The sequence below is a fragment of the Ovis canadensis genome, chromosome 13 (assembly GCF_042477335.2).
Source record: "Ovis canadensis isolate MfBH-ARS-UI-01 breed Bighorn chromosome 13, ARS-UI_OviCan_v2, whole genome shotgun sequence".
In the NCBI taxonomy this organism is placed as follows: Eukaryota; Metazoa; Chordata; class Mammalia; order Artiodactyla; family Bovidae; genus Ovis; species Ovis canadensis.
Genome location: NC_091257.1, coordinates 57,725,992 through 57,750,603, shown reverse-complemented (window position 1 = coordinate 57,750,603; position 24,612 = coordinate 57,725,992). Strand labels below are relative to the sequence as shown.

At 55.1% G+C, this 24,612-nt stretch overlaps 1 protein-coding gene across 1 annotated transcript in view; it reads left to right on the top strand.

The window, feature by feature from the left end:
- The window catches only part of ABHD12 (abhydrolase domain containing 12, lysophospholipase), a 52,936-nt gene extending 28,663 nt beyond the window's left edge, over positions 1-24,273 (top strand). The window contains exons 2-13 of the mRNA XM_069547855.1: positions 697-821; positions 8,429-8,534; positions 11,620-11,739; positions 14,087-14,117; positions 15,433-15,478; positions 17,454-17,583; positions 18,427-18,464; positions 18,886-18,965; positions 19,991-20,073; positions 21,893-21,971; positions 22,608-22,735; positions 23,636-24,273. Of these exons, the coding sequence (XP_069403956.1) occupies positions 697-821; positions 8,429-8,534; positions 11,620-11,739; positions 14,087-14,117; positions 15,433-15,478; positions 17,454-17,583; positions 18,427-18,464; positions 18,886-18,965; positions 19,991-20,073; positions 21,893-21,971; positions 22,608-22,735; positions 23,636-23,675 (1,006 nt within the window). The 3' untranslated portion in view covers positions 23,676-24,273. The remainder of the gene's footprint in view (positions 1-696; positions 822-8,428; positions 8,535-11,619; positions 11,740-14,086; positions 14,118-15,432; positions 15,479-17,453; positions 17,584-18,426; positions 18,465-18,885; positions 18,966-19,990; positions 20,074-21,892; positions 21,972-22,607; positions 22,736-23,635) is intronic.
- The last annotated feature ends 339 nt before the right edge of the window (positions 24,274-24,612 follow it).

Genomic DNA, 24,612 nt, shown 5'->3' with positions numbered 1-24,612 from the left:
AACAAATAGTGATAAAAACAAATCATATGAAGGTCTTTTCGGCCCTCAGTTTTTCAGTTGTCGAGAGGCCCATAGTCCAAGTTTGAGGATCTCTGGGCTAGGAACCCGTTTTAACAGGGGATCAGGACCAGAGTGAGGAAAGTCTTGGAGCTGGTTGTGGATTAGAGAGCATTTTGAGACCTGGGCTGATGACCTGGCCTGAGGCTTCCGGAGCAGGGGCCTCCGGAAGGTATGCAGGCAGAAACATGAGAACAGGGAGTCGTGGCCACTGTCCTGTCCTTGGCCCCCTGCCCCCTCCTGGGATCTGGTTTGACAGGTTCCGTGCGAAGGTGCTTCCTCTGTTGGGGAGCCCACGCCCGCTTCCAGGAGGGGAATCAGAGGCCCAGAGGCAGCCTCTGTCCTGAGGGCAAGTTGCAGCCACAGTCTGACATGAGGTTGGGCACTTTCTGAAGATTTGAAGGATCCCAGGGCTCCCATAGGAAACCAGCAGGACTGTTTATTTGGCTTTCAGGAAACAAATTTTACCCTTCTGGTAGAGTTCTGAGCAAATGGCAAGGCACACGCAGGTGGGAGGCTGCTCTCGTCCTCGGTGATAGTCTTGTTGGGCAGTAGGTGTGGGTCTTGGTGCGTGATTTTTGACGATACTGTTACCAAACTGTAGTGGACTCACTCCTGTGCACTGCTTTTCTCTTGCAGGCGAAAGGGCCTGTGCTTCCGACTGAGGAAGATACTCTTCTTTGTCCTGGGATTGTATGTGGCCATTCCGTTTCTCATCAAACTATGTCCTGGGATACAGGCCAAACTGATTTTCTTGAATTTCGGTAAGTGCTGTGTGTCCATTTTCATTTTCATTTTAGTAAGACTTCATGTTCATAGTGATTTGTGTGTTTGTATTTTTACCACTCAGCTCAGGAAGTAGGGCTTCCCTGGTGGCTCAGCTGGTAAAGAATCCGCCTGCAGTGCTGGAGACCCCAGTTCAATTCCTGATTCAGGAAGATCCCCTGGAGAAGGGACAGGCTACTCACTCCAGTATTCCTGGGCTTCTCTGGTGGCTCAGCTGGTAAAGAATCCACCTGCAATGCAGGAGACCCCAGTTCAATTCCTGATTCGGGACGATCCCCTGGAGAAGGGACAGGCTACTCACTCCAGTATTCCTGGGCTTCCCTGGTGGCTCAGCTGGTAAAGAATCCGCCCACAATGCGAGAGACTTGGGTTCAGTCCCTGGATTGGGAAAATCCCCTGGAGAAGGGAAAGGCTACCCACTCCAGTATGCTGGCCTGGGGCATTCCGTGGACTATATAGTCCATGGGGTCACAAAGAATTGGACACGACTGAGCGACATTCACTTTCAGGAAGTAGAGCCTCTCTACTGTCCAGAAGATTCCCTGTGCCCCTCCCCAGTTAAGGGGTGTTTGTAATGAGGGCATTTCTCTCAGGGCTGGCATTTGTGTGCATAGATGACGGCTGCATGGCTGGGGGTCTTTCTTCACCATCGTGGGTGGAAGTGTTGATGACATGTAGAGTCTTCTGAAGCTGTCACATTGGGGGTGCTCTGTCTGTAGTGCAGTCTAAGAGGTTAGCTGTCCCTGGGAAAGGTGATCACTGAAACTGTAGTGACTGAAAAAATAATCTGGCCTTTTTTCTTTAAAACACACACACACACACACACCCCTACACCTTTTTTTCCTCCCCTTAAAAAACCCTAGCATGCTGCTTTGGTTTCTGTGGAATTGTATGCTGGCTTTAGAGGTGAGGGTTAGAGGTTAGATTATAATCCCCTTCAGTTAGCTTGGACCTGGTGTGTTCCAAAGTTGTTTTTTTTGGTTTTGTTTTTCATGCTATATGTTTCCTTTTGGACAAGTGGGAGGAAAAAGGGTAGAAGTATCTGGTTTATGAAGTGGAAAGTGTATAGTTGCCAGGAATAATCATTAGAAGGAACATCTTTTTACACCCACAAGATGAGGCCAGGAGGGAAGAGACTGCACCTGCCGTGCTGGGGGTCAGCGGATAGAGCCTGGTGCTTGGCACACAGCAGTGCTCCGTGAGTGATGGCCTTGCCGTTGGGTATAGGGAGTATTTGGGGCAGGTGAAGCGGTCTCTGTTTTTGCAGCTGTGCCAGTTTGCAAAGAGTGGGTTTGGGCTTGTGTGTGTGGGAACCGGAGGCTTGGGAAGCTATGCTGGTGCTCTGAGGCGGCAGGGGAGCTGGTGAAGGGGAGGGAGAGGAGAGGACAGACTGGAGGTATTGAGGTGTCCTGTGTGATGACTGGCCTGGGGCGGCAGGGCGGGGGAGGGGGGTGGCCCCTCCCCTTAAGTAACACCAGCGTTGCAGGCCCTGCAGGGCACTGAGACATATGAGTTTGGGGTGTTAAGTCTGCAGTAGACTTGATCACAGAAAAGCAGATGTCACTGCTGAAAAGGAATTTGTGCTCTAGAGAGGAGCAGGATGGGACTTCCCTGGCTGGCTAGGGGTTAAGACTCTGCACTTCCAATGTAGGGGCCTGGGTTCCATCCCTGGTCCAGGAACTAAGATCCCACGTGCTGCCTGGGGCAGCCAAAAAATCAAGAGGAGCCAGAGGAGGAAGAGAGGAAGCGGAACAGAGATAGTAAGGTGGATAATAAAATACAATAAATATAAAAGAGGTTTTTATTTGGGTGTCTGAAAGTAAGTGTAAAACACATGTCAGTACACGAAGGTGTGATTTTTCTAACAGAAACATCTTAGTTTTCATCGCTTGTGAGAAGCCCGAACTTGGAAGGAGCTCACAACATACTAAAATCAAAGGAGTTCTGTTTTTCTGACTGTAATATCCCTTAAGTGTCCAGTCAGCCTTGCATGGAAGACAGTCTGGGTTACATGCAAACATGAGGCCACAGGCTGCAGGTTTCCTGACAGCAGATCTTAGAGTCAGCCCTGCCCAGCTCTCCCACAGAGCAGGCCTCCGGGCACCTCCAGGCACCTTGGGCAGGCATCTTGGCAGCCAGTGGCCGGCTGCCCTCTGGGCTGCTACACTGTGGGTCCCAGCAGCTCTCTGAATTGAGTTGATTTTCTTTAGCTCCATCATTGAGGTCACATTAGATGCAGCTCATGAATTTTGCACTGTTGATTTCCTAATGAAATGGCAGGATGTTCCTGGATTCTCCTGTTCAGGCTCTGGGCACAGAAGAAAAGGGGTTGGCAGGGCCGCTCTGCACCCCCACAGAGAGGCGCCTGTCCCCAACTGCTTGTTTCCCTCTGCCTGCTGTGTGTGTGTGGGGTAGCTGTCAGGGCCCCTGCCCTCCCCTGTGGAGGTGGGGTCATCTGGGCAGTAACGTGGTAGTTTCACCTCACGCTGCTGGAGGGCCTATGTGTTCTGGAGCACCTTTCTTCTTCACAGGGTGTGAATCGTGAGCAGTGAGTTTCTATCTGGACATTGAAGGAAGTGGAACCATCTTTTGAGCCCCGAAACATGATTAAAGTATTAAGTTTGTAACAAATCTATCTGAAACTAAATCTATAAATCAGGTAAATAAGCATTAGACAAAGGGATAGCGTCTATGATTTAAGGCATTGTTCTCCTTTAAATATATTTTTTTGTAAACAAAAAAATAGATGACTTTCTTAAAAACAAAAAATGAACTGAAAAGCTCTGAATGGCATGAAGAAGAAAAGGAAACTTGCTGAGAGAAAATTGCTGTCACATTGTTGTCTGTTCCCTGTGGGCCTTTGTGTGTGTGTCTGTACACGTAAATGTAAATATACATGCTTTTCAATACCCGCAATTCAAAAGTCAGCTCCCCCGCCCCCAGCAGTGTCAGGGTGATACCAGCGGGTTCTCGAAGTCTTTGCCCTGGAATCCAGAACTGTCTCCTGGTGGGAAGGAGTGTTTCAGTTCCGAGGCTGCTCTTCTCTGCACACCGCTCTGGGGGAGATTAGAGTTAATATCTGAATTACCTTGTTAATGCAAGAGCCTGTCCACTACAGCTTCAAGGGATGGCCATCCTTTAGCCTCCTCTCTTTCCATCCCCTTGGCCATTCTGGTGATCCCTGATCCCTTTCCTTATCTGTTCCTTTACTGGGAGCCCAGAGTCCATCAAGGCAGCTGGAGTTTGATAAAACCCAGCTGGGAGGGCCCCTCCCTTGTTGGCGCCCCCCCTCTTCGCTCTTGCTCTTTACTCAGTGCCTGGGACAGGGAGTAGCCACAGTGTTTATAGTTCTCAGGTGGTTGGATATGTCCTCTGCAGCCCAGGAGTTCTGGCCTCCCACCCTACCAGCATCTAAAGGATGGCCGACTCAGTTGTTTTCTGTTCGTTCATGTATTTACACACTGTTTACTGAGCATGGCTGTGCAGAGGCCTTTCTTAATCTCCCCCGTGACATTTGTGGTTGCTGATAAATGACAGCATGCTCAGTGGATAAGACAGCTGGGAAAGCAGGGGACTGCAGAGGGCCTGGCTCTGGAAGCTGCCCGGGCCTATGTGCCGGGTCGCTGGCTGTTCACCGACCTCTGTGTGCAGCAGAGCTTGTAACTGACAGTGATGTGGAGCTGGGTCACCCTGCCAGCTCCTGCCCCGCCACCTCGGGCTGCTGGCGTGCTCAGTGCTCTATCCTTGGTGGACGCAGGGGCTGGGAGTATGGGTTCCAGCCAGCATCCTAGACTCACAAGCTGAGGGCTCAGGCCACATGGAGGCTCGCAGGATCGAGCCAAGTTCCAGCCCAGGCAGATCCCAGACCCTCCTCAGGCCAGCCTGGGGCCCTGCACCCCTTGACCCCATTTCCTTCCCTTGCAGCTTTTACCAGTAGTGGGCAGGTGGTTCCTGTGGCCTGGCCACCACTGTCTGGGCTGCCTCACCCCAGCACTGACCAGATACCTCTTGTTAGCCAGCTGGGAGGCACACAGGGGCACCTCTACACTAATCTGCACCCTTTTCCCTTTTTTTTTTTTTTTCTTGGCTGTGCTGGGCCTTTGTTGCTGCTCAGGCTTTTTCTCTAGTTGTGACGAGTGGGGTCTGCTCTCTAGTTGTGGTGCGCAGGCTTCTCATTGTGCTGGCTTCTCTCGCTGCAGAGCGCAGGCTCCAGGTACGTGGACTTCAGCAGCTGTGGCTCACGGTCTAAAGAGCACAGACTCAGTAGTTGTGGTGCATGGGCTTAGTTGCTCCATGGCCTGTGGGATCTTCCCAGATCAGGGATGGAGCCCACCTCTCCTCCAATGTCAGGCAGAGTCTTCCTCACTGAGCTCCCAGGGAAGCCCCTCCAGGGTTATTTCTAAAACAGAAATGGAAGTGAACTGGAGGATGAGCCTTGTGGAATGAGCCTGTCCTAGAGCAGAATCGAGTATCTTGGTTCTAGATTTTTCAGCCATGGAAGCTTTCAGGATTAACTGCTGATCCTGGGAAGGCATTCTTCACTAGTGGGGAGCCCTTGGAGCTTTGGGGTGGCACTAAACCACGTGGCCACCTTTTCCGGGACAGGACTTGCCAGACCTGGCAGCGGTGCCCTCAGCAGCACCGTCTCCCCTGTGGCATGGAGTCTCCAGCCTCGGAGGTAGAGCTAATGGGATCTGGGCTCGTTGGGCATATTCAGAGTTTTATTCATCAGTCATTTCCCCTCAGTCATACACGGTGCTGCAGCCTTGGCTTGCCCAGCGGGAGCAGTCAGGGTGCGGCAGGAGCGGGCGCCCGCATCTGGAAGAGATGCATCCAGGGAGACCTTTCCAGGCCTGCTGGTGCCATGGACCCTTCACAGCATAACGAACACCACAGATGGGGGGAGCTTAAAACCACAAAAATGGATTCTCTCCCAGTCTCGGAGCTTCGAGATCCTGGGCTCCCTCTTGCCAGCCTCTGGTGGTGGCTGGTGTTCCTTGGCTTGTAGCTGCGCCCGGCCTCCCTCGCAGGACCGCCTTCTCCCTGGGGCTTCACGTCCTCTTCCCACTGTCTGTCCCTGTGTCCAGATTCCCCCTTTTGATAAGGACACCGGTTGTGTTAGATCAGGTCCACCAAATTACCTTACGTAAGTTTAATTATCTCTGTGAAGACCCTCTTTCCAGCTGAGGTCCCCTTCTGATGTGCTGGGGTTAGGACTTGGCTCTCCTTCGAGGGGACCCAATTGGAGAGCATTCAGGGTCCGCCAGGATCAGAACTGGTTTACTGTCCCCACTTCCTATCAAGTAGTCAGGAGAGTGGCGTCTGGTCGCCTGGGTGCGGATCCCAGAGTTACCCCATGAGTCACGCTTGAGCAAGTGCTGTGGTCGTACCGTCCTGTTTCGGGGACGGTGTTCAGTTTAGGGAACGTGCGCCAGCAAGTAAGATGCCGCCTCCTTTGACTGTCAGTTTTCTTTTTAAGTTTTTGAAATGTAGCCTGCTTCTTGGGAAAGAGATGGGTAAAGAAGCTGGAGGTTCAAAAGCAGCCCCAGCGGAAGGAGTGCATAGGTGTTCCCATGGCCTCACCAGTTGGCTGTTTCATTTCTTCAGTGAATGTTTTCTGAGCCATGGGGACATGTGAGGGGGAACTGAGAGTTGGAATGCAGGTATGTGGGGACGGAGCATTCAGGGCAGCCAGTGCAGAGGCCCTGGGGCAGGAGTTGGGCTCAGGAGGCGACAGCGTGGCAGGCGGGCATGCTGGGCTCTGGTGCCACGTGGCCATGTAGGTTACGCAAAGACACGACTCCCTTCACCAGAGAAAACCAGAGTTGCGTGACTTCCTTATTGAAGGTGAGACTGGCTGGAAGTCATGGCCACACTGTCCACTGTCCCTACCCCTTCTGAGAATTGCTATTTTATAATGTGAGTAAATCCCATCTCAAGGTTTGAGTTGTTTTGGTTTTGGTTTTCAACTAAATAGAACTTGAAAAATGGTGTTCACCTCAAGGACTAAAAGTGCAGTGGTATACAAGGGATTCTTGGGCTTCCCTGGTAGCCCAGCTGGTAAAGATTCTGCCTGCAATGCGGGAGACTTGGGTTCAATCCCTGGATTGGGAAGATCCCCTGGAGAAGGGAAAGGCTACCCACTCCAATATACTGGCCTGGAGAATTCCATGGACTGTATAGTCCATGGGATCACAAAGAGTCGGGCAGGACTGAGTGACTTTCCCTTTCACTTTTTCATACACGAAGGATATGCTCCACCCACACACCTTTAAACTTCCACTCACAGCCTGGTGTGTGTCTCTGTTTTCCAGGCCGCACTCGCTGTTGACGCTGGTGTAGCCTGTTTGTTCACTGATCACCTGGGATCATGTAGCAGCATCACAGTGATCTTACCCTCCTTCTCTGCTCTTCTCACCTACTTGTAACTCACAGAGGTTCCTCTAGATCTGTGGGTATCCGTTGCCTCTGTGTGAAGGCCTGGGGGTTCCCATCGGTGGGTATACCGCAGTCCATCAGGCATTGCCCTATTGGCAGGTCCCCTGTAAATTCTGGGCTTAATGAGTAGCTGCCGACTCCTCCACTCTCCCTGGGCTCTGGGTCCTGTGGATTTCTCCACATCCTGCACCCATGCTTCATCTTGGGCCTCACTATCTCAGTGGCAGCACTAGAAACCTCAGCATCCCCCTCGCCTGGCCATACCCACATTCTGGTGGTCATCAAGCCCATGCCGCAGATCCAGAAAACACATCCTTCTGTCACCTTTCCCATCGTCCCTCCCCCAGCACCCTGGCCCCAGCCTTCAGTTCTCAGCCTTCTTTTCTCCAGCCTCTCTCATAGCCAGGCCAATCCTCAGGGCTCCCAAGGACCTTTTCTTCCCTCCTTTGTATCCTCTCACACCTTGAACAATCTTTAGTGGGTCTCTGCTTGGACCTTACTCTTGCCAAAGGATCTGTAGATATACCTGGCCACACCTGCTCCTGAGGCTGCAGGGCCCAGTGCCCCAGGCATTAGGGTTCGAGAAAGTATTTGAGAGCTTCAGCTCTGCTGTGTACAGGGTGGTCTGTTCAGTTCAGTTCAGTCGCTCAGTCATGTTGGATTCTTTGTGACCTCATGGACTGCAGCATACCAGGCCTCCCTGTCTATCACCAACTCCCCGAGTTTACTCAAACTCATGTCCACTGAGTCAGTGATGCCATCCAACCATCTCATCCTCTGTCGTCCCCTTCTCCTCTTGCCTTCAATCTTTCCCCACATCAGGGTCTTTTCCAATGAGTCAGTTCTTCGCGTCAGGTGGCCAAAGTATTGAAATTTCAACTTCAGCATCAGTCCTTCCAATGAATATTCAGGACTGATTTCCTTTAGGATGGACTGGTTGGATCTCCTTGCAGTCCAAGGGACTCTCAAGAGTCTTTTCCAACACCACAGCTCAAAAGCATCAATTCTTCTGCACTCAACTTTCTTTATAGTCCAACTCTCACTTTCATACATGACTACTGGAAAAGCCATAGCTTTGACTATACAGATCTCTGTTGGCAAAGTAACACCCCCCTAATCCTTGTTTCCATCTCTTTGTCCCCCACAGTGCGGGTTCCCTATTTCATTGATTTGAAAAGACCGCAGGATCGAGGTTTGAATCACACCTGTAATTACTACCTCCAGCCAGAGGAAGACGTAACCATTGGAGTCTGGTGAGTGTTGGCCCCAGGACTACAGGGCCAGGCGCAGGCAGTGTGGCCTCGAGGCAGCAGGGCCTGTGAGGCGTGGCTCTGAAACTGTTGCTGCTTGTCCATTTTTATCTTTATCTGTTTCCAAAGGAAAAATCTCCTCTAGATTCCATGACAATGGAGCACTAGCACCAACTCTGCTCTCAGGTTTTCAAGCAGCAAAGGGTTTGTAAACCAGATTGCTTTTGTTGCAGGAAGGGGGACCCCTTCCAGGGCCTGAGAGCGGGCTCTTGTCTAACACTCGGAAATGAATTGTCTGAGGAGACTCGAACTGACAAAGCAAGAGACTTGATTGAAGGGGAACCCAGGAGGACTGCTTTGCCACGTGGCTCACAGCCTCGGGCTTTATGGTGATGGGGTTAGTTTCTTGGTTGTCTCTGACCAATCACTCTGACTGAGAGTCCTTCCTGGGGGTGCACTCATTGCTTAGCCAAGACGGATGCCAGCGTGAAGGGTTCTGGGCGGTGGTTGGACACGTGGTTTAGACCTCTCCCGAACTCTTCTGGTTAGTGGTGGCCTATTAGTTCCGTGTTTCTTCCCAGGACCTCCTGTCGCGAAATAACTCACGCAGATGGTTGCTGTGGTGCCTGGCCAGGGTGGCGGTTTCAGTCAGTGTGCTTCCCCTAGCGGTTTTTGCAGAAAGCCATATTTCCAGGCGGAAAGAAAGCCAGAAAAGAGACTGTATCACGGAATCACGAGCACAGGCTTGAGCCACACCTATCTTTCAGAGAAGTGAGAGAGTCGTTTCCTAGGCAGGTTGATAAGTCCAGGGGTCCCCAAGGAGAGAGGGGTCTGGAATTCTCAAGGAGGAAGAAAGGACAAACTTTTTTCCCTCTACATTCCTTAGGATTATATAACAACAATGTATCCTGCCTGAGGACAGTCTCTGGAAAGAGCCTTCTGGCTAATCCTGTTATCTTAAAATGTAAATTATGGTAGTAGGTCTAGTGAGGTCTTTACAAACTCCAGACATTCTTTTGATTCTTTGTAATAACTAATTGGAGAGTATATAACTCCATTGTTAACACTAGCAACGGGGTACTCTTTCTGCCCCCTTCTGATGTCTATGTCAGAAGCTTTCTCTATTCTTTTTATACTTTAATACAACTCTATTGCACAGAAACTCTGAGCGATCAAGCCTCATTTCTAGCCCCGTATTGAATTCCTCTCCTCCGGAGGCCAGGAATCCCGGCTTCTTCTCGTGGTTCAGCAGCAGCCTTTCAGAAGGGCCCATCCAGGTGCCGAAAATGGTTGCCTCTCTTTCACGCATAGCTCTTTCAGGCCCTGACGGTGGTGGTGGCATTTTCTCTTTTCTTAGTATTTACTTTTTTTAGCCATAAATTTGGGTTTGGATCTAAGCTCTGTGACTTCTTGGCTTTTCTTCAGAGTACTATTTAGTACACCCATGGACGAGTGGGTGTTTCCAATCAGTGGAACCGGAATGGACTGACTTTGCTATGGCGGCGTCTCTTTGTCTCAGGAGTGGCTCCGAGTCGCTCCTTGGACTCAGGAGAACCGTTGTGCCGGGAGGAGCTTCTGAGGGAAGCACTCTGCACCACTCCCCTGTGCAAGGCCAGGGCGTCCTGGCTGAAGACCCAGAGATGAGAAGGAGGCTCTGATTCTGAGTGCCTGCAGCAGGGACTGTCTGTGGTCGTTTCTGGTGTGATTCAGTGGAGCATTCAGGGCCAGTGTGTGCATGTGGGCTGCTCTGTATGTCCGTCTTCAGTCAAGCTTGCGCATCTTGTTCAGAGCTGTCTGGGGGGACTTGGCAGCTCTCCTGACGGTTACTAGGATCTGTGCTTTGAAGACGTGGGTTCAGCCAGGCTTCTTGCTCAAGCAGAGCAGTCATGTGACAGGATGGGTATCTGGGCAGTTACCCATGAAGGGCGTGTTGGTGATGACCATGTGGGTCTCCAGGAACAACAACACTGTGTGCAGGTGAGCGCCTCTGCCCACCCACGTCTACACCCAGCGCCATCACTGGCAGTGTGGACCCTGGGGCTGCAGCCGCTCCGCTCACCAGCTGCCCTCCTGGTGCCTTGCCAGATCTTCCCACGGCCAAGGAGCAGGGGGGAGCAGCTCCTTCTCTGCCTGGCAGGGGCGGAGCCCAGGGACAGAGAGCTGCCAGGGCCTTTTTCAAAGCTCCAAGTTTCAGGTAGGCTGGCTCCTGGAGGCATATCAGCTCCCAGCATCTGCCAAGGGCACCTTTCTGTCTCACAGGTTTGTAACTATGGCAGAGTGGTAATTGCAGTGGTCAGAACCACCCAAAATGCGATCCTGTGAAATGGTCAGAGACACACATCAGAAACGAGATGCTGGCACTCAGACCTGAAGAAGAAGAAATCAGCCATGCACTGTTTTTAAGGCTTCCCACAAATGAATACATTTACAGAAAAAAACTGTTAAATCACACCCTCCCCAGTGATGAACAGTGACTTTGATGTGTCCTGAGTTAAGGGTAACCAGAGCACCTCTCTGAAGGAAGGTTTGGGTCTATGTAGCATGCCTGCATGCCTGGCCAGGTGTGCAAGAATCCAGGCTGCCTGCAGGGGCCTGTGACGCTTCCTGCAGAGGAGAATCTAATGCCAAGATGGCGTGTGGACAGGTTCTGTGTTAGAAATGGTGCTTTAAGGACAGCCAGCCTTCCAGTCAGCCTGTAAAGACCAGTGTTAACTGAATTAGCATGTATGACAGACGGTACTGTCCTGTGTACTCATGGGTGCAGTTTCATGTAGCTTATAAACATGGGTGAGTATGAGGGGATGTGGGGCAGCCTCAGTGCCCATTCCGTGCTCTGACCCAGCTGGAAGGGGTCTTTACCTCACACGGCTTCCCTTTGCTATGGACGGAGTCACTGCTGCGGGGGCAAGCTACTGGGGCCAAGGAGGGGCCCTTCTGCGAGTCAGAAAATGCCCTCAGCTGCCAGACGCTGCCCTCACAGCATGGGGTCTGCCCCCCCAGCCTCCTGCTCTCTGCTCAGTTGTTCCGAGCCATGGGCAGCCTGCCTGCGGGTGTGTCACCTGCCACTCCCCTCTGCTGCTGCTTCCAGGCACACGGTCCCTGCTGTCTGGTGGAAGAATGCCCAGGGGAAGGACCAGATGTGGTACGAGGATGCCCTGTCTTCCAGCCACCCGATCATCCTGTACCTGCATGGGAACGCGGGCACCAGGTGAGCAGGGGCCCACCACAGGGAGAGCGGGCATACCTGGGCACAGGTGACTCGAGAGCTTGGGGAAAGCCAGGGCTTGTCTGGGCTTTGGGAGAGGTGGTTGTGAACCCTTGTTCCCACAGGCCCAGAGCAAGGCAGGGCTGCATGCCAGATGGGCCGGGCCTGTTTGCTTGGGAACCGCCGGCTAAGTGGAAGTTGGCAGCTGTGTCCAGAAAGCCCTGGTCAGAAGCTCGTGCCTGGGTTGAGAATGGAGGTGGCTGTGTCCGTCTGAGCAACCCAGAGCCTCAGTCAGGGTGTGTCGCTCTTCTTGGGTTAGGGACCCAGGCTCCTCAGCCGACAGGAAGCACGGCCCCTTGGTGGAGGCTTTGAGACCCTCCAAGGCCACGGTGTGCCCGGGAAGTTGCCCCTGCGCATCCAGTATCTGCCATCCTGGGGTGAGGACACTTTCTCACCGGCAGGCGTGCCGTGCTGGAAGGGGAGGCACACTTCCTGGAGGCACACGAAGAGACCCCAGCCAAGCAGTCAGGGACAAGTTTGTCCGGGGGGCCGCCCTGCCATGTGGTCAGGCCAGGTACCTTCTGCCCTAAGCCGGCAGTGCCAGCACATCCCACTGGGCCATCAAGGAAGCATGTCCCCGTGTAGTCATCCTTACCCACAGTCATCCTGGGAGCTTTTCAAGGGCAGGTTCAGTGGACATCTTTCAGACTTGCAGGTTTGAATCCCATTGTTTAAAGAGGGCTCCTTCTAGCCCTCACAGTGGCCTTATTGAGAGGAATCTGCATGAGAGCTGGCGGGCTCCATGGGGCCGGGCTGGGGCCTGTCCGTTCACAGGCAGAGCTGGCAAAGGGACAGAGCAGGCTACAGGGGGGGTCTGGGCAGACGGGCTGCACAGAGGGTCAGCAGGATGCTTGGGACGTGGCCCCCAGGATGCCCTGAGCCCGGAGAGCAGAGTGCTGAGCTGCTGACTCGGCACACACGTGGCAGCCTGCTTCCCCGTTGCCCGGGACAAGCTGCGGCGGGTTTCTCTTCCACTTTACCAAGAGCAAATGACCACAGACAGCTCCTGTAGCCTCTTTCTATAAATGAGGGAATGGGCATTCTTTGTGAGCAGTGCCAGTCACGTGGTAAAGAAGACAAAGTCTGTCTGTAGATGCAGGATGGAAGGCATCTTGTGACTCTGAAGGTTTGCTGCCCCCTGCCCCCATGTCCCCAAGGACAGCACAGCGTGCAGTTCTTGGTGGCCACCCGTCCAGGCAGGACGGCAGCAGCCGTGTCTCCCTGAGGCCTGGACCCCAAGGATGCCCTGAGAGCCTGTTATCCTCCGAATCCCTCTTCCTGCTCAGGGGAGGGTACTGGAGGTCTTAAAAAAGAACCATGACAAAGTCTTGCAAAGATAACTGAAAACATTTTGCATTATTTCTCTCCAGTCTTGAAACTCAGCCCTTTGATGTTTGTTTCCGGGTTATTTTGGCTTTCTTCCTCCATCTTTTTCTCGCCTCCCCTAAGGACACTTTCTCTCTCGACACACACACCCAAAATGGCCCAAACACTCGTTATGAGGAAGGGAGAGAGCGGAGAAGTCTGTTGAGGGAGAGCCTGCTCACTGATGCGCTTCCCACTCATCAGGGAGCCCTGTCCTCCTCGGGGTGTCTGCAGGGAACAGCCAGACAGCATCTGGGCAGGAAGTGGGAGGCAGAGGCAGACAGGCCTTGCCAGAGAGGGGTGGGCATGAGGCGGCCAGTGAGGGCCTGGGAGGCTCTCTGTGGCTGTTGGATCACGATGGCGTGCCTCTGACCCAGCGTCTGCCCACGGGCACACGTGTGTGGAAGGACAGCACGGTGGGAGGCACAGCAGCAGACTGTCAAGAGCAGGTGGGGAAGAGCCAGATGACCAGGTGGTGGGGGTGTGAACAGCCAAGGAGGAGCACCCTGAGGGTCGGCGGTGGCTCTGCGGGTGAGGAGGTTGAGCAGGAGGTGCCTGTGGCCCATCCCCATGGTGTACGTGCCAGTGAGGACGGGCATCCCTTCTGTTCCCCTGTGGTCCTGGACACTGGGGAGTCGAGAGGCCTTTGTGTTTCCTAGGTTCTGCCACCTAGTCAAACCAGAGGTGAGGTAATAATTAAGAAACATCCCCACAGTGCTCAGATGGTCCCTTGCCTGTCACCACACTGTGGAGGCCAGCTGGGAGCCATGTAGGTGCCCCGAGGAGGAGGTGACCTGTCCATCACCCTCCCACGTGGATTTGGGGACCAGGCTCTAAGTGCCTGGATGCTGCAGTGTTCATCCCGAGCCTCCTTCTGAGAAGATGCACTAACAGCTGTTCTTGTTTCCTTTCCCTGATGATCTAGAGGTGGCGACCATCGGGTGGAGCTTTACAAGGTAGGTGAGGTCAGCTCATGGTGTCCGATGGCGAGCAGTGCCCATCCTCACTGTGTGGACAGAGAGAGCGTAGCTCGCCTGCTGCCTCTGGCTGTTCTTTCCAGGAGTCATGAACAAAACAGAGTTCCCCCTAATAATCTGAGTTAATCGTTGTCAGTCTTTTTCATCTTGCCTTTTACGGACATCTCCTAATGGAGTGTTTCCCATTTTGCTGCCTCAGGATAGTTTCCAAGATCAGGATGAATGGACTTTGTGGCTCGTATGCCAGAAATTAACAAATTAACTTAAAGTGATTTGCAATTGTTTGTAAAGTTACTTACTCACATAGGGAATGATGGGAGAACACTACGGGCCGAGAGCTACACTGTCCTCTGGGCTGTGACTCGGGAGTTCTGCCAGCACTGGGGTTTCTCGTGTCTACCAGGCACAGGGCACCATTGGCGCAGGTTCCCAGCCAACGTGGTGGGAGCAGGTGTCGGGGTGCAGGGCCCCAGGGGGCGCGCAAACCCTCCCCGCCACGTGGCTGTTGTCAGAGGGTGTGTGGGTCTTCGACCTGACATGTGCTGCGATGCAGCGTCTGCGGCCACCACGCCTGTCGCCCTCCTCTCGGGTGGATCTGTGTTTGGGAACAGGGCCAGAGGGACAAGACAGACGTGGGCACTGCTGTCTGTCCAGCACCCCGTGGACGGCTCTGGGCTGTTGGAGGGCTGGTCCCCTGCAGCGACTTGGATCCGGGCGTGCGTGGGGTGGTGACTGAACAGCTGTGGCTCCAGAGGGTGCAGGTCCTGTGGGGGCTGGGGGTCCCCGGGCGAGCTCTCTTCTCGGGGACGGGAGCGCACCTCAGGTTGGTGACACTGGTGCCTGTGGCAGGTTCCTCGTGGTTCTGAGCATACGCAGCCAGGGCTTGGGTGGGACCGTGAATAGTGACATCATGCAAGCAGTCACCTAATCCTGAGGGGCTTTTTTCTTTTAAATGAGAAAAATTCAACGGGAGCTTAAATCTGAACAGTGCTGGGTTGCATTAAGGGTCACCAGGTGGGGAGTCCACACTGCAGGGCCCTTCCTCCTGGGTCTCTGGGTGGTCAGAACCCCTGGCAACCCCTGGACAGCCGTCCGCCAGCAAGCCCCTCAGAGGGCAGGGGTGCCGCTCGGGCCGGCCTCCGCCTTCCTGAGTGTCCCGCAGTGGCTGACGTCTGGGCTTGGGAGGTCCTGCCAGGATGGAGCGGTGAGGTGACGGCCTTCACTCAGCTCCCTCGAGCGAGGTCTGGTGGGCTAGTCAGAGCCAAGTTGTTCAGCTTTTGTTTTTCACTTCCAGGTGCTGAGTTCCCTCGGCTACCACGTGGTCACCTTTGACTACAGAGGTGAGGGTTCCTTGCTCACCCCGCCTCTTCGAGGTTGGTGTGGGGTGGCCAGGTGTCACTCTGAAAGGCTGGTGGCTCTGCTGTGACCTGTGGTCCTTGTGAGATTGTCAGCGTGTGGAGGTAGCGGAAGGTCTGGGTTCTTGGCAGTGTGTCCTGCGTGCGTTCTCCCCCAGATGGGAGGCACGGGCGCCTGGAACCCCGGCACACACCCTCTGCCAGCCCCTTTCACGTGTCAGAGGTGCTGTCTCCTCTTCGTGGGACTCAGACTTTCCCCACAGCTGGGTATTGGGTCAGTTTCATGCTCAGCAGAGCTTGTCTTGTTGAAGTTACGGAGACAGGAAAGAGGGACTCTTCTCGTCCCTCCGTGTTTCTCCTTGCCTCCCGCAGTTTGCTTTGTGAGGAAGATGCTTTGTGTCAGCGGGGAGCAGAGTGGTGGTGATGTGTGCCTCAGACAGTCCTCGCCTGGACAGGACACAGGGCTGAGGCCTCTCGTCCAGCTCACCCTGGCTGGGGGGAGGTGGGGCTTCACACGCACAGAACCAGCAGCTGTTGGCGTCACCTGGGTGTGCACGTTGGGAGAGTCTCCTCTTGATGCTGCCGTGGCTGCCACAAATGTAATGTCCCAAAACAGCACGGATGGACTGTCTTGAAGCCCTGGTGGTCAAGGTTCCAAGTCTTTAGTCACTGGCATGAGTCAAGGTGTGGACATGATGGAGGCTCCAGGAGAGTCAGGTTCCTGGCCTCTTGCAGCTTCTCCAGGCCATGCTGGTTCCTTGCCTGTGGCCCCTTGAGTCTGCATTACTCTGGCCCTGACTCTGTCCCTTCTGCTCGTAAAGACCCGGGGTTGCCTGGGGCTCATGCTGACCAGGACACTGTCCTGTCTCGGGGTCCCCTGCTTGGCAGCCTCTTTCCTGCTGCACCCTTCACTGCCCTTGCTGTGTGAGGTTCCAGAGGCACGGGTTTCCAGGTGTGGATGTGCATGTCTTTGAGGGCCATTATTCCGCCGGCCTAGGGTGCGGGTTGGTTCTTTTGTGAAAGAGTGTTCCGTTAGGAGGAAGGTGCTGGGTTGAAGAAACTCCGAAAGGAGGCTCATCCTTCCCTCCTGCCCCTGCTGCTGGAACCTCAGGGCAGTGAGGGGGCAGCCCTCTCCCTTATTCACCTTCCTGTGCTTCTAACAGAAATAAGATCCCACCTAACACTTCCTCTTTTCAGTTCCTGTTGAGTCTCTTCCCTTCTAAGCTGTACAGGAGACCAGAGTTCTGCCTGTGGCTCCTCGTCCCCGTCTCTCTCTCCCGTTGCTGCCTCCCCCGTCTCCGTCCCTCTTGTGTTTCTCCCTGTCTCTGGCCCTGCCCCTTTGCTGCCCTGAGCCCTGGCTGCTTCCGCTCGTCTGGGCCTGGGGCGACCCTGCCTCTAGGCTTTGCTTATGTTGCAGGACTTGCTCTCTATGAGCCTTGTGGTATTTTCAGGTCATTTGATGATGACTCACTGCTGAGCTGCTGGAAATGACAGTCACATTTGACTTTTCCAGAATCTGGAGGGAAGGACCCATGGGAGGTCAGAGTTTAGGTGGCTTTCCTCTGTAATGCAAACAGGATTTGCCAGGAGCCCCTTCCTTTGTGGGTCAGCGTTGCCTTGAGCCTGGAATCTGCCCATCCTGAAGCCTCTTCACAGCTGGGTCACAGCTGGGCCATGGAGCCGGGGCTGGGCCAGACTATCAGTGGCTGAGCCTGGCCAAGCCCCAGGTGCCCGTGCCGGGGGTCTGCGGGTCCAACCACCTGTCTGCTTCTGCTCGTTGAGACTCCGGTGAGGGTGGTGGTTGGGTTCAGAGACTGTGACAGCTGAGGAGATGGGAGAAACGAGCTGGCCTGGCCGAGACTTGAGGCCCCAGATGGCCTGGGCCTTCTGCTGAGACGAGGGTGGAGGGGTGTTTGCCCCTTGCAGTCCTGTGATGTCCTCTTTGATGCTGCTTTCCCAGGTTGGGGTGACTCAGTAGGAACGCCGTCGGAGCGGGGCATGACGTATGATGCACTCCATGTTTTTGACTGGATCAAAGTGCGAAGTGGAGACAACCCCGTGTATATTTGGGGGCATTCTCTCGGCACTGGGTGAGAGTTCCCAGCATGGCGTTTGCGGGAGCAGGTCTTTACGGGTGACTGTCCAGCCCAGGCTGCCTGAGGGGCCCCCAGTGTCCTGGAGCCTCCATTACTGCCCTGGTGGGGGCTGGGGATGAAGCCCCACAGTGCAGGGCACTTGGGCTCCCCAGGCCTGGCTGTGCTATGCAGCGCATCCAGGGGCACAGGCCTTTTGGCTCACACGTGGTGTCATTACTTAAAAACTTGGGGAGGCAGCAGTTGGGGTTCCCTTGTTCCCATCTGCTGAAAGAGGAAGTGCTCTGATGTTCCATGTGGCCGGTGTAAAGGCACCCCAGACCTTCAGCACCTCCATTTTCCTGCTGCCTTTCCTTTGGACATATTGGCTGCAGGCTGGGCAGTGTCTGGGACTGGCCCTCCTGGGTGGGAGTGAGCCTTGGCCAGAGGGGAGCAGGCCTTCCCATGCTGGGTATCTGCCTGGACCTGCCCAGCTTGGTCCTGGCAAGGCAGGAGGCCTAGGCCGGGCAGAGTCCAGGTGCTGCCCCCTTCAGGGGCCCCCTCGCCACCGCCCTGGGCCCTGCGGTGCTCTGGGCCCCTCCCATCTGTGTCTGTAGGACCAGGTGTGAGCTAGGGCGTTGCTGTGCAGTCCACAGGGGCCATTCCAGGTGAGGCGCAGCACGTTCCTTGGGGCCGTGGAGATGCCCTCACAGGGTCCCTGTTGGAGGGGCTGGCCGCTGGGTCCTGGCCCACTCCCACTCAAAACCCCACCTGTCACCGAGACAGACCTACCTTCCCCAGGAACAGTCTCGTCTGCAACAGTTTTTGTCACAATCCAACTGAACTTTTCCCTCTTTCCAGAGTGGCCACAAACCTGGTGCGGCGCCTCTGTGAGCGAGGTAGGCGCTTGTGTGGACTCCCACGCAGGAGGGCTCTTCGGGTACCGGCTATGCTCCAGACCCTGCCAGTTTCTTGTGGAGTGGGTGGTGGTGGATGAGCGGGGTGGTAAGATGAGAGCTAGGCATTGAAATGGGGGCCTGAGCAGACCCCCTAGGGCCCAACCCCATTCCCCAGATTCTCTGGCAACTGGTGGCGCCTTGACAGGGGCTGGGCTCCAAACAGGCAGCTTCAGCAGACATGGTTCTCAGGGTCCTCTTGAGAATACTTCCCTCACGTGACCCCCAGGGAGGACCTAAGGGGCAGGGCCAGCCAGGTGGGCACCTGGGGTCCATGGTCCTGTCGAGGGGGTGGTGGTGTGAGGAGTGTCCCACTGGGGCTTCTTGCTCACCTCCCAGTTCCCTGTTGGTCTTATTTATCTAGAGACTCCTCCAGATGCCCTCATCTTGGAATCTCCATTCACTAATATCCGTGAAGAAGCCAAGAGCCATCCGTTCTCAGTGGCAAGTACAGAGCTTATTAAAGACGGACTTATGTATATAATGGAAATAATAGCTATAACATATGAAAATGACTATGAGTAAATATGCACATAAGTAAATTAAAATGTCATAAAAGTTATTTAAGTATTCTAATAAATATAGACGTTGTTGAAAGTTAATTCTCATTTAATTCTGGGCACTGGCATGAATGCAGAGCCACTCAGGATATTTATAGCTTCGTGCCAGGTAGAAGGGTGTGGTCACAGGCAGGTTGTCTGAGGGCGGCTAGACCCACAGGAGGCCTTGCCTCATGGCACAGGTTGCCCACCTGGCATTGCTGCCCCTGGGGCCCAGTGCGGGCTGGGAGTGGAGCTGGTGGGCGCCCCAGGGAATCCTTGATGGGAACCCTGTGCTGTTGGGTCCTCACTGGCTGGCCTCAAGGCCTGAGACCCTCCGTTTACAGGCTGGGCCCAGAGGGGGGCCCTCTGTGTCCTACTGCTTCCTCCTCCTCCTCCCACTGCTTCTGTGTGTCCAGGGGTGCCGTGTCGGCCCGCCTGACCTCATGCTGCATGCTACAGACAGAAGAATCCTTTGTTGGGTGTTCTTTGGTATTGCTCTTCTCCCAAATCACATGGTCCTCTGTTTTCTTGGGGGTTGTGGCCTGTTCTGTATGGGAAGCCTGGTCTCTGAGTCTTGGGTGTGGGAGTCCTGTTTGTGGGCAATCCCCCGCAGCCAGTCTGGGGCCTCTTGAAAGGGAGTCTGAGGGTGGTGGGAGGGATAACAGGACCACCGCCCCTCTGCCTACCAGCTCTGGGGCCACCAGTCAGCCTGACTGGAAGCAGGGCTGAGCCTGGCCCTACAGGGGTATGGTTCCGCCCATCCCTTCAGCTCTGGGGCCACCTGATTGGAAGCAGGGGTGACCCTGGCTACCACCCACCCCCCCCCAACTCTGGGCCCACCAGTCAGCCTGATTTGAAGCAGGGGTGACCCCCCCCACGGGGGTGTAGTGGTTGATTCTCTCCTTGTTGTCTATGTGTTGCCTCCAGATCTATCGATACTTCCCTGGGTTTGACTGGTTCTTCCTTGATCCCATCACAAGCAGTGGAATTCAGTTTGCAAATGATGAAAAGTGAGTACTGTGGGAGAGAATTTAGAAGAACCCCAACAACCCTCAGAATAAGCGTCTTGCGTCATGTTAACCAAGGAGGGTGGGGTTCTGGACGTGTAGGGGTCTTTTCTAAGCAACATATCTCTATAAAGGGAACATCAGGTAGAGAAAGGGAAGAAGGAAGGTGGAAAGACTGTAGAGGTAAAGAAATAGGAAAGCAGCGTATCTTTTGGTCCATAGAACTGTTTTACTTGAAAATTATTTGTCAAAACCAGAACTCTTGAATAGGTGTTAAAGCAGCAAGAGTAACTGTTGTTCAAAAAATGACTTTGCCTTAGCCATTTGATTTGTGTTTGGTTATGGAAAGATGTTCTGAATGTTAATATTAAAAATATTTCTACTAGGTAAACCAGAAGTTACATATTCTATTTAAGGACTCTTTCTTTGAACAACGTTTAAGTTCAATTAACATTATCTTTATGATATCTTTATTTCATGGACTTTATTCTAAAAAAAAATTTTTTATCTGAATATTCAGTTAGCATTTAAAAATCTACAGTTTTAAAAGAAGAATTACCTAAATAAACTGGATTTCCTCTAAAAATCACGACAGTGAGAAAGTCACCCTGTGGCTGCCCCCCAGCTGAGCTAGTGTGAGTGTTGGGGGGCTGGCCATCCCTCACCCTCTGGAAGTCAGGAGCCCCTGCATGGTGGGAAGGTCTGTTCCCAAATACTTGCCAAGGTGCCAGCATGTGAGCTAGGCCTCAAGAGTCGGAGAAGCGAAGGACCAGCTTGGTGGGTGGAAGTTATGAAAAGATGTTGAATGTCAAATTGTGTCCTGCACACCAGCAAGCACTTCACCCTGGGAGTAAAATGTGGTGAGTGGGCAATCTGTGTGCCACTAGCAGCAGTGCAGCCTGCCAGATGGCTGGGCGTACACCCAGGCCTGATCCTGCCAGGTGCCAGGCTTGCCCTGGGGCTGCCCACGTGAAGCCCCAGAGCAGCATGAGATCGCCAGGAGCAGGCGTGTGCTGCGTCCACCAGCTCCCCGTGTGGCCTCAGTGAGGGGCAGCTGAGGAGCGTCCAGGGCCCACTAGTCCTGCAGCCTGTCCTTCTGGAGGTGGTCTGCTGAGGCGTTTGGATTCAGTGACCATCTTGAGAATGTTCATTTATTTGAAACGTTCAGGAATTAAATGTCATATACACAAAAGAGAAATTAGAGGGTGGCTCTTTTGCCAGCCAATGTCCTGTAATGTTCATTTGCAGTAAGTTTCCTGGCCCACCTATTACTCAGTTTGTAAATATCATTTTGTAACTTTTTAAGAATAGTGTACTGGCAAAGTTTTTTTGTTTTGTTTTTAAATTTCCAGGAAATATTCAGGGACCCGATTTGGTGAATGAATTGATCTCTAGATTTGATTGACACTTGTCACCTAAGACAGATACTGATGGAAACATCTAGGAAACCAGCTGCTGGCTCTGTATTAAAAGCGCCTGGCAGTTTGAACCCTTCCACACTGCGGTGCAGGGCTCCCTCACTGGCCCCTGCTGCTGGGAGCCTGGGAGCCCGGGAGGCCCAGCCCGTCCTGGCCATCCAGTGCCTCTCTCCCTCCCCCCTCCCGCAGTGTGAAGGGAGCCCGGGAGGCCCAGCCCATCCTGGCCATCCAGCGCCTCTCTCCCGGGAGGCCCTGCCCTCCTGGCCATCCAGCGCCTCTCTCCCTCCCCCTCCTGCAGTGTGCAGGGAGCCCGGGAGGCCCTGCCCTCCTGGCCATCCAGCGCCTCTCTCCTGGGAGGCCCCGCCCTCCTGGCCATGCAGCCTCTCTCCCTTCCCCTCCCGCAGTGTGAAGCACATCTCTTGCTCCCTGCTCATCCTGCACTCCGAGGACGACCCGGTCGTGCCCTTCCAGCTCGGCAGAAAGGTGGGTGTCGGGCAGACTCGTGTCCAGGCAGGTGTGGAAGCGGGTCCCGCTGCTGGCCGGGCCCCTCGTGAGGGAGAAGGCAGGGGAGGTTGGCGGTTCACAGCTCCCACGTGTTCTCTTGCCTCTGGGATGGGGCTGACGCCTGAGGACGTCCTCTCACTGTGAGGCCTCTGCGCCTGCTTTTGCTGCATCTACCTTTGCTGCCAGGCAGCAGGATTAGTAGGTGGGAGTAGGGTGGGAGGGAGCACCCTCTGACTGTGGCGGTGGTGAGGGGTAGGGGCAGGCTAAAGGGCAGGGGGCCCAGGCCGCCGCCAAACAGGTCTGGGCCTAGGACCTGGCCATCCTGGGCTGCAAGGAGGGGCTGAGGTGCCACAGACCCCGAGCCAGCTTGCAGATGGGCCTTGACCTAGGCGTATGGCCCACTCAGCCCTGGGGCAGAGCCGACAGGCTGCCCTGGGCACTCAGGCCACCGTGGCATCCCGGGGCAGGTGGCCTGAGGGTGCTGAGGGCCCCTGAGGAAGGCTGGTCTTGAGATGGGGTGAGGACAGAGAGGGTCTCGAGGGGTGGCCTGAGGGTCCTGTGGCTGAGGCAGGTCACCCCAGGCCCCGGGCGCCAACCCTTCTCTCCCGCCCCCAGCTCTACAACATCGCCGCACCGTCACGCAGCTTCCGGGACTTCAAAGTTCAGTTCATCCCCTTCCACTCGGACCTCGGCTACAGGCACAAGTACATCTACAAGAGCCCCGAGCTCCCGCGGATCCTGAGGTGAGGCACTACCCTCACCTGCCATGCAGGATGGCATGCGGGAGCTGGGCGAGCCCCTGCGGCTGCAGCTGGGACAGCCGTGCCGGGCTGGTCGGGGGGCCCGGCGTCAGCACGAGGCCTGCTGGGCTGCAGTCCCTGTGTGTGCTCGAGCAGTGAGGATGCCGCGGCTGCTGTGCTCAGGCCCCCCTGGCCCCTCCCACAGGACCGTCAGGCCACTGCCCCTGCACGGGGTGTGTGTGGTAGGGGTGATGCAGGTCTGGGCCAGCTCCCCCAAAGCTTGTTGGTCCCCAGCTGCCTCAGGGAGGGAGGCTGTGCCCCTGGCTGCACTGCGCTGGCCAGACTCCTGGGCCGGCAGCCCAGCCACCTGTCCCAAGCCTGGGAACGAGGGTGCCTGGGTGGCAGAGGGAAGGGTTTGGATGGACCAGACACTCCCTGCCTCCCACTCGGGGATGCAGGCTGCCCCCACGTTCCGACTGCGGGGCCTCTGCTGAGACCGGGCTGCTGGAATCAGCCCTCGGAGAAATGTGTGCTGGGGAACTCCAGTTGGTATGTCAGGCCCTCGAAGTCCCAGGGGCAGAGCTCTGCGTTTCTGACATTTCTTGGTGCATGGAATGTGTGTTGCTGAGGGGGGATGGTAGACTGGGACCGTGGTTTTCCCTATAAAAGGCACATGTCACAGAGCCCTCCAGCACCTGGGCGCAGTGGCCTGCCTTCACTCCGCATCGGGACTTGGCGCTGCCCTTGGCGCCCTGCCCGTTTGCCTTGCAGGGTGTTCAAGGCAGAGTATGGTCCTTGAGGCTCCTTTGCGGCCTCCCGGGTGGGCTGCAGGAGGACCCTGGAGGCGGGGCCTCCGATCTGGCCCAGAGGGGTTTGGCTGACAGGTGTCCTCCTCTGCTCCAGGGAGTTCCTGGGGAAGTCGGAACCGGGACGCCAGCACTGAGTTGCTTGCCGCCTGAGAGCATGAAGGCCTCTGCCCTCGTCCCCCTTTCCTCCTGCCAGCCTGGGCCCCCGGAGATGCGCCTGGAGAGGGAACACAGATGCCAGGGGAGGTCCTGGCAGATCTGAGGCACCGCCCTGGTTGGTGGGGAGCAGGAGGTCTCTGTGGACCATGTGGAGGCGGCATGTGGCCCTCTCCACCTCATGCTGCCCCTCAGCCCGAGGGCTTGTTGGGAAGACAGTGACAGAACTTTCTGGCCATCGGCTAGTCGATCCCTTACCTCCTGAGCCAGGCACGGGGAGCCTGGGACAGGAGGTGAGGGGTCTTGGGACCATGCTGAGCTTTCTGGCACCACCCTTGAGCACGTGGGCGAACGTGGATTCTTTCTGTTCCCCCCAGATGGACGCTCATGGCTCCACCAGCCCCTCCTGCCCTGCCCGCCCTGCTTGCTTCCCTCCGTGTTCCTGCCTCCCTGGGCTGCCCCGCTGCTCCCTGCCGGGGAGGGGCCGGCGATCTGCCTTCCTCTGATGTCCACCCACTTGTCTGCCTAACCAGACCTTAGACTGAGCATTTATTTAAGAATAAAATCGTGGTGGTGGTCTGTCTGTTTTCTCAGTGCTGCCTCCAGTGGTGTCCAGGCTGTGCCCACAGCCCCAGGCCACTCTCAGAACCCGGCTGTATATGAGGAGGGGGTGGCTCTGTAAGGCTAAGGATCGCAGGCTTTCTTCCCGCTCCTGCAGACACCGAGGTCCCGCGGGGAGGGGTGTTGTGTCGGAGGAGGTGTGTTCACAGGGAGCTTGTCTTCTCTGGTGGGGCAGATGGCATTTTCCTAAAACCAGGTCTTTGTGGGTGAGCCTTTCAACCTTACGGTTAACAAGCTCATTGAATGTTGCTGTGTCGATGGATGGGCGGTGGGGTTTCACTCAGAGACCCGGGACGA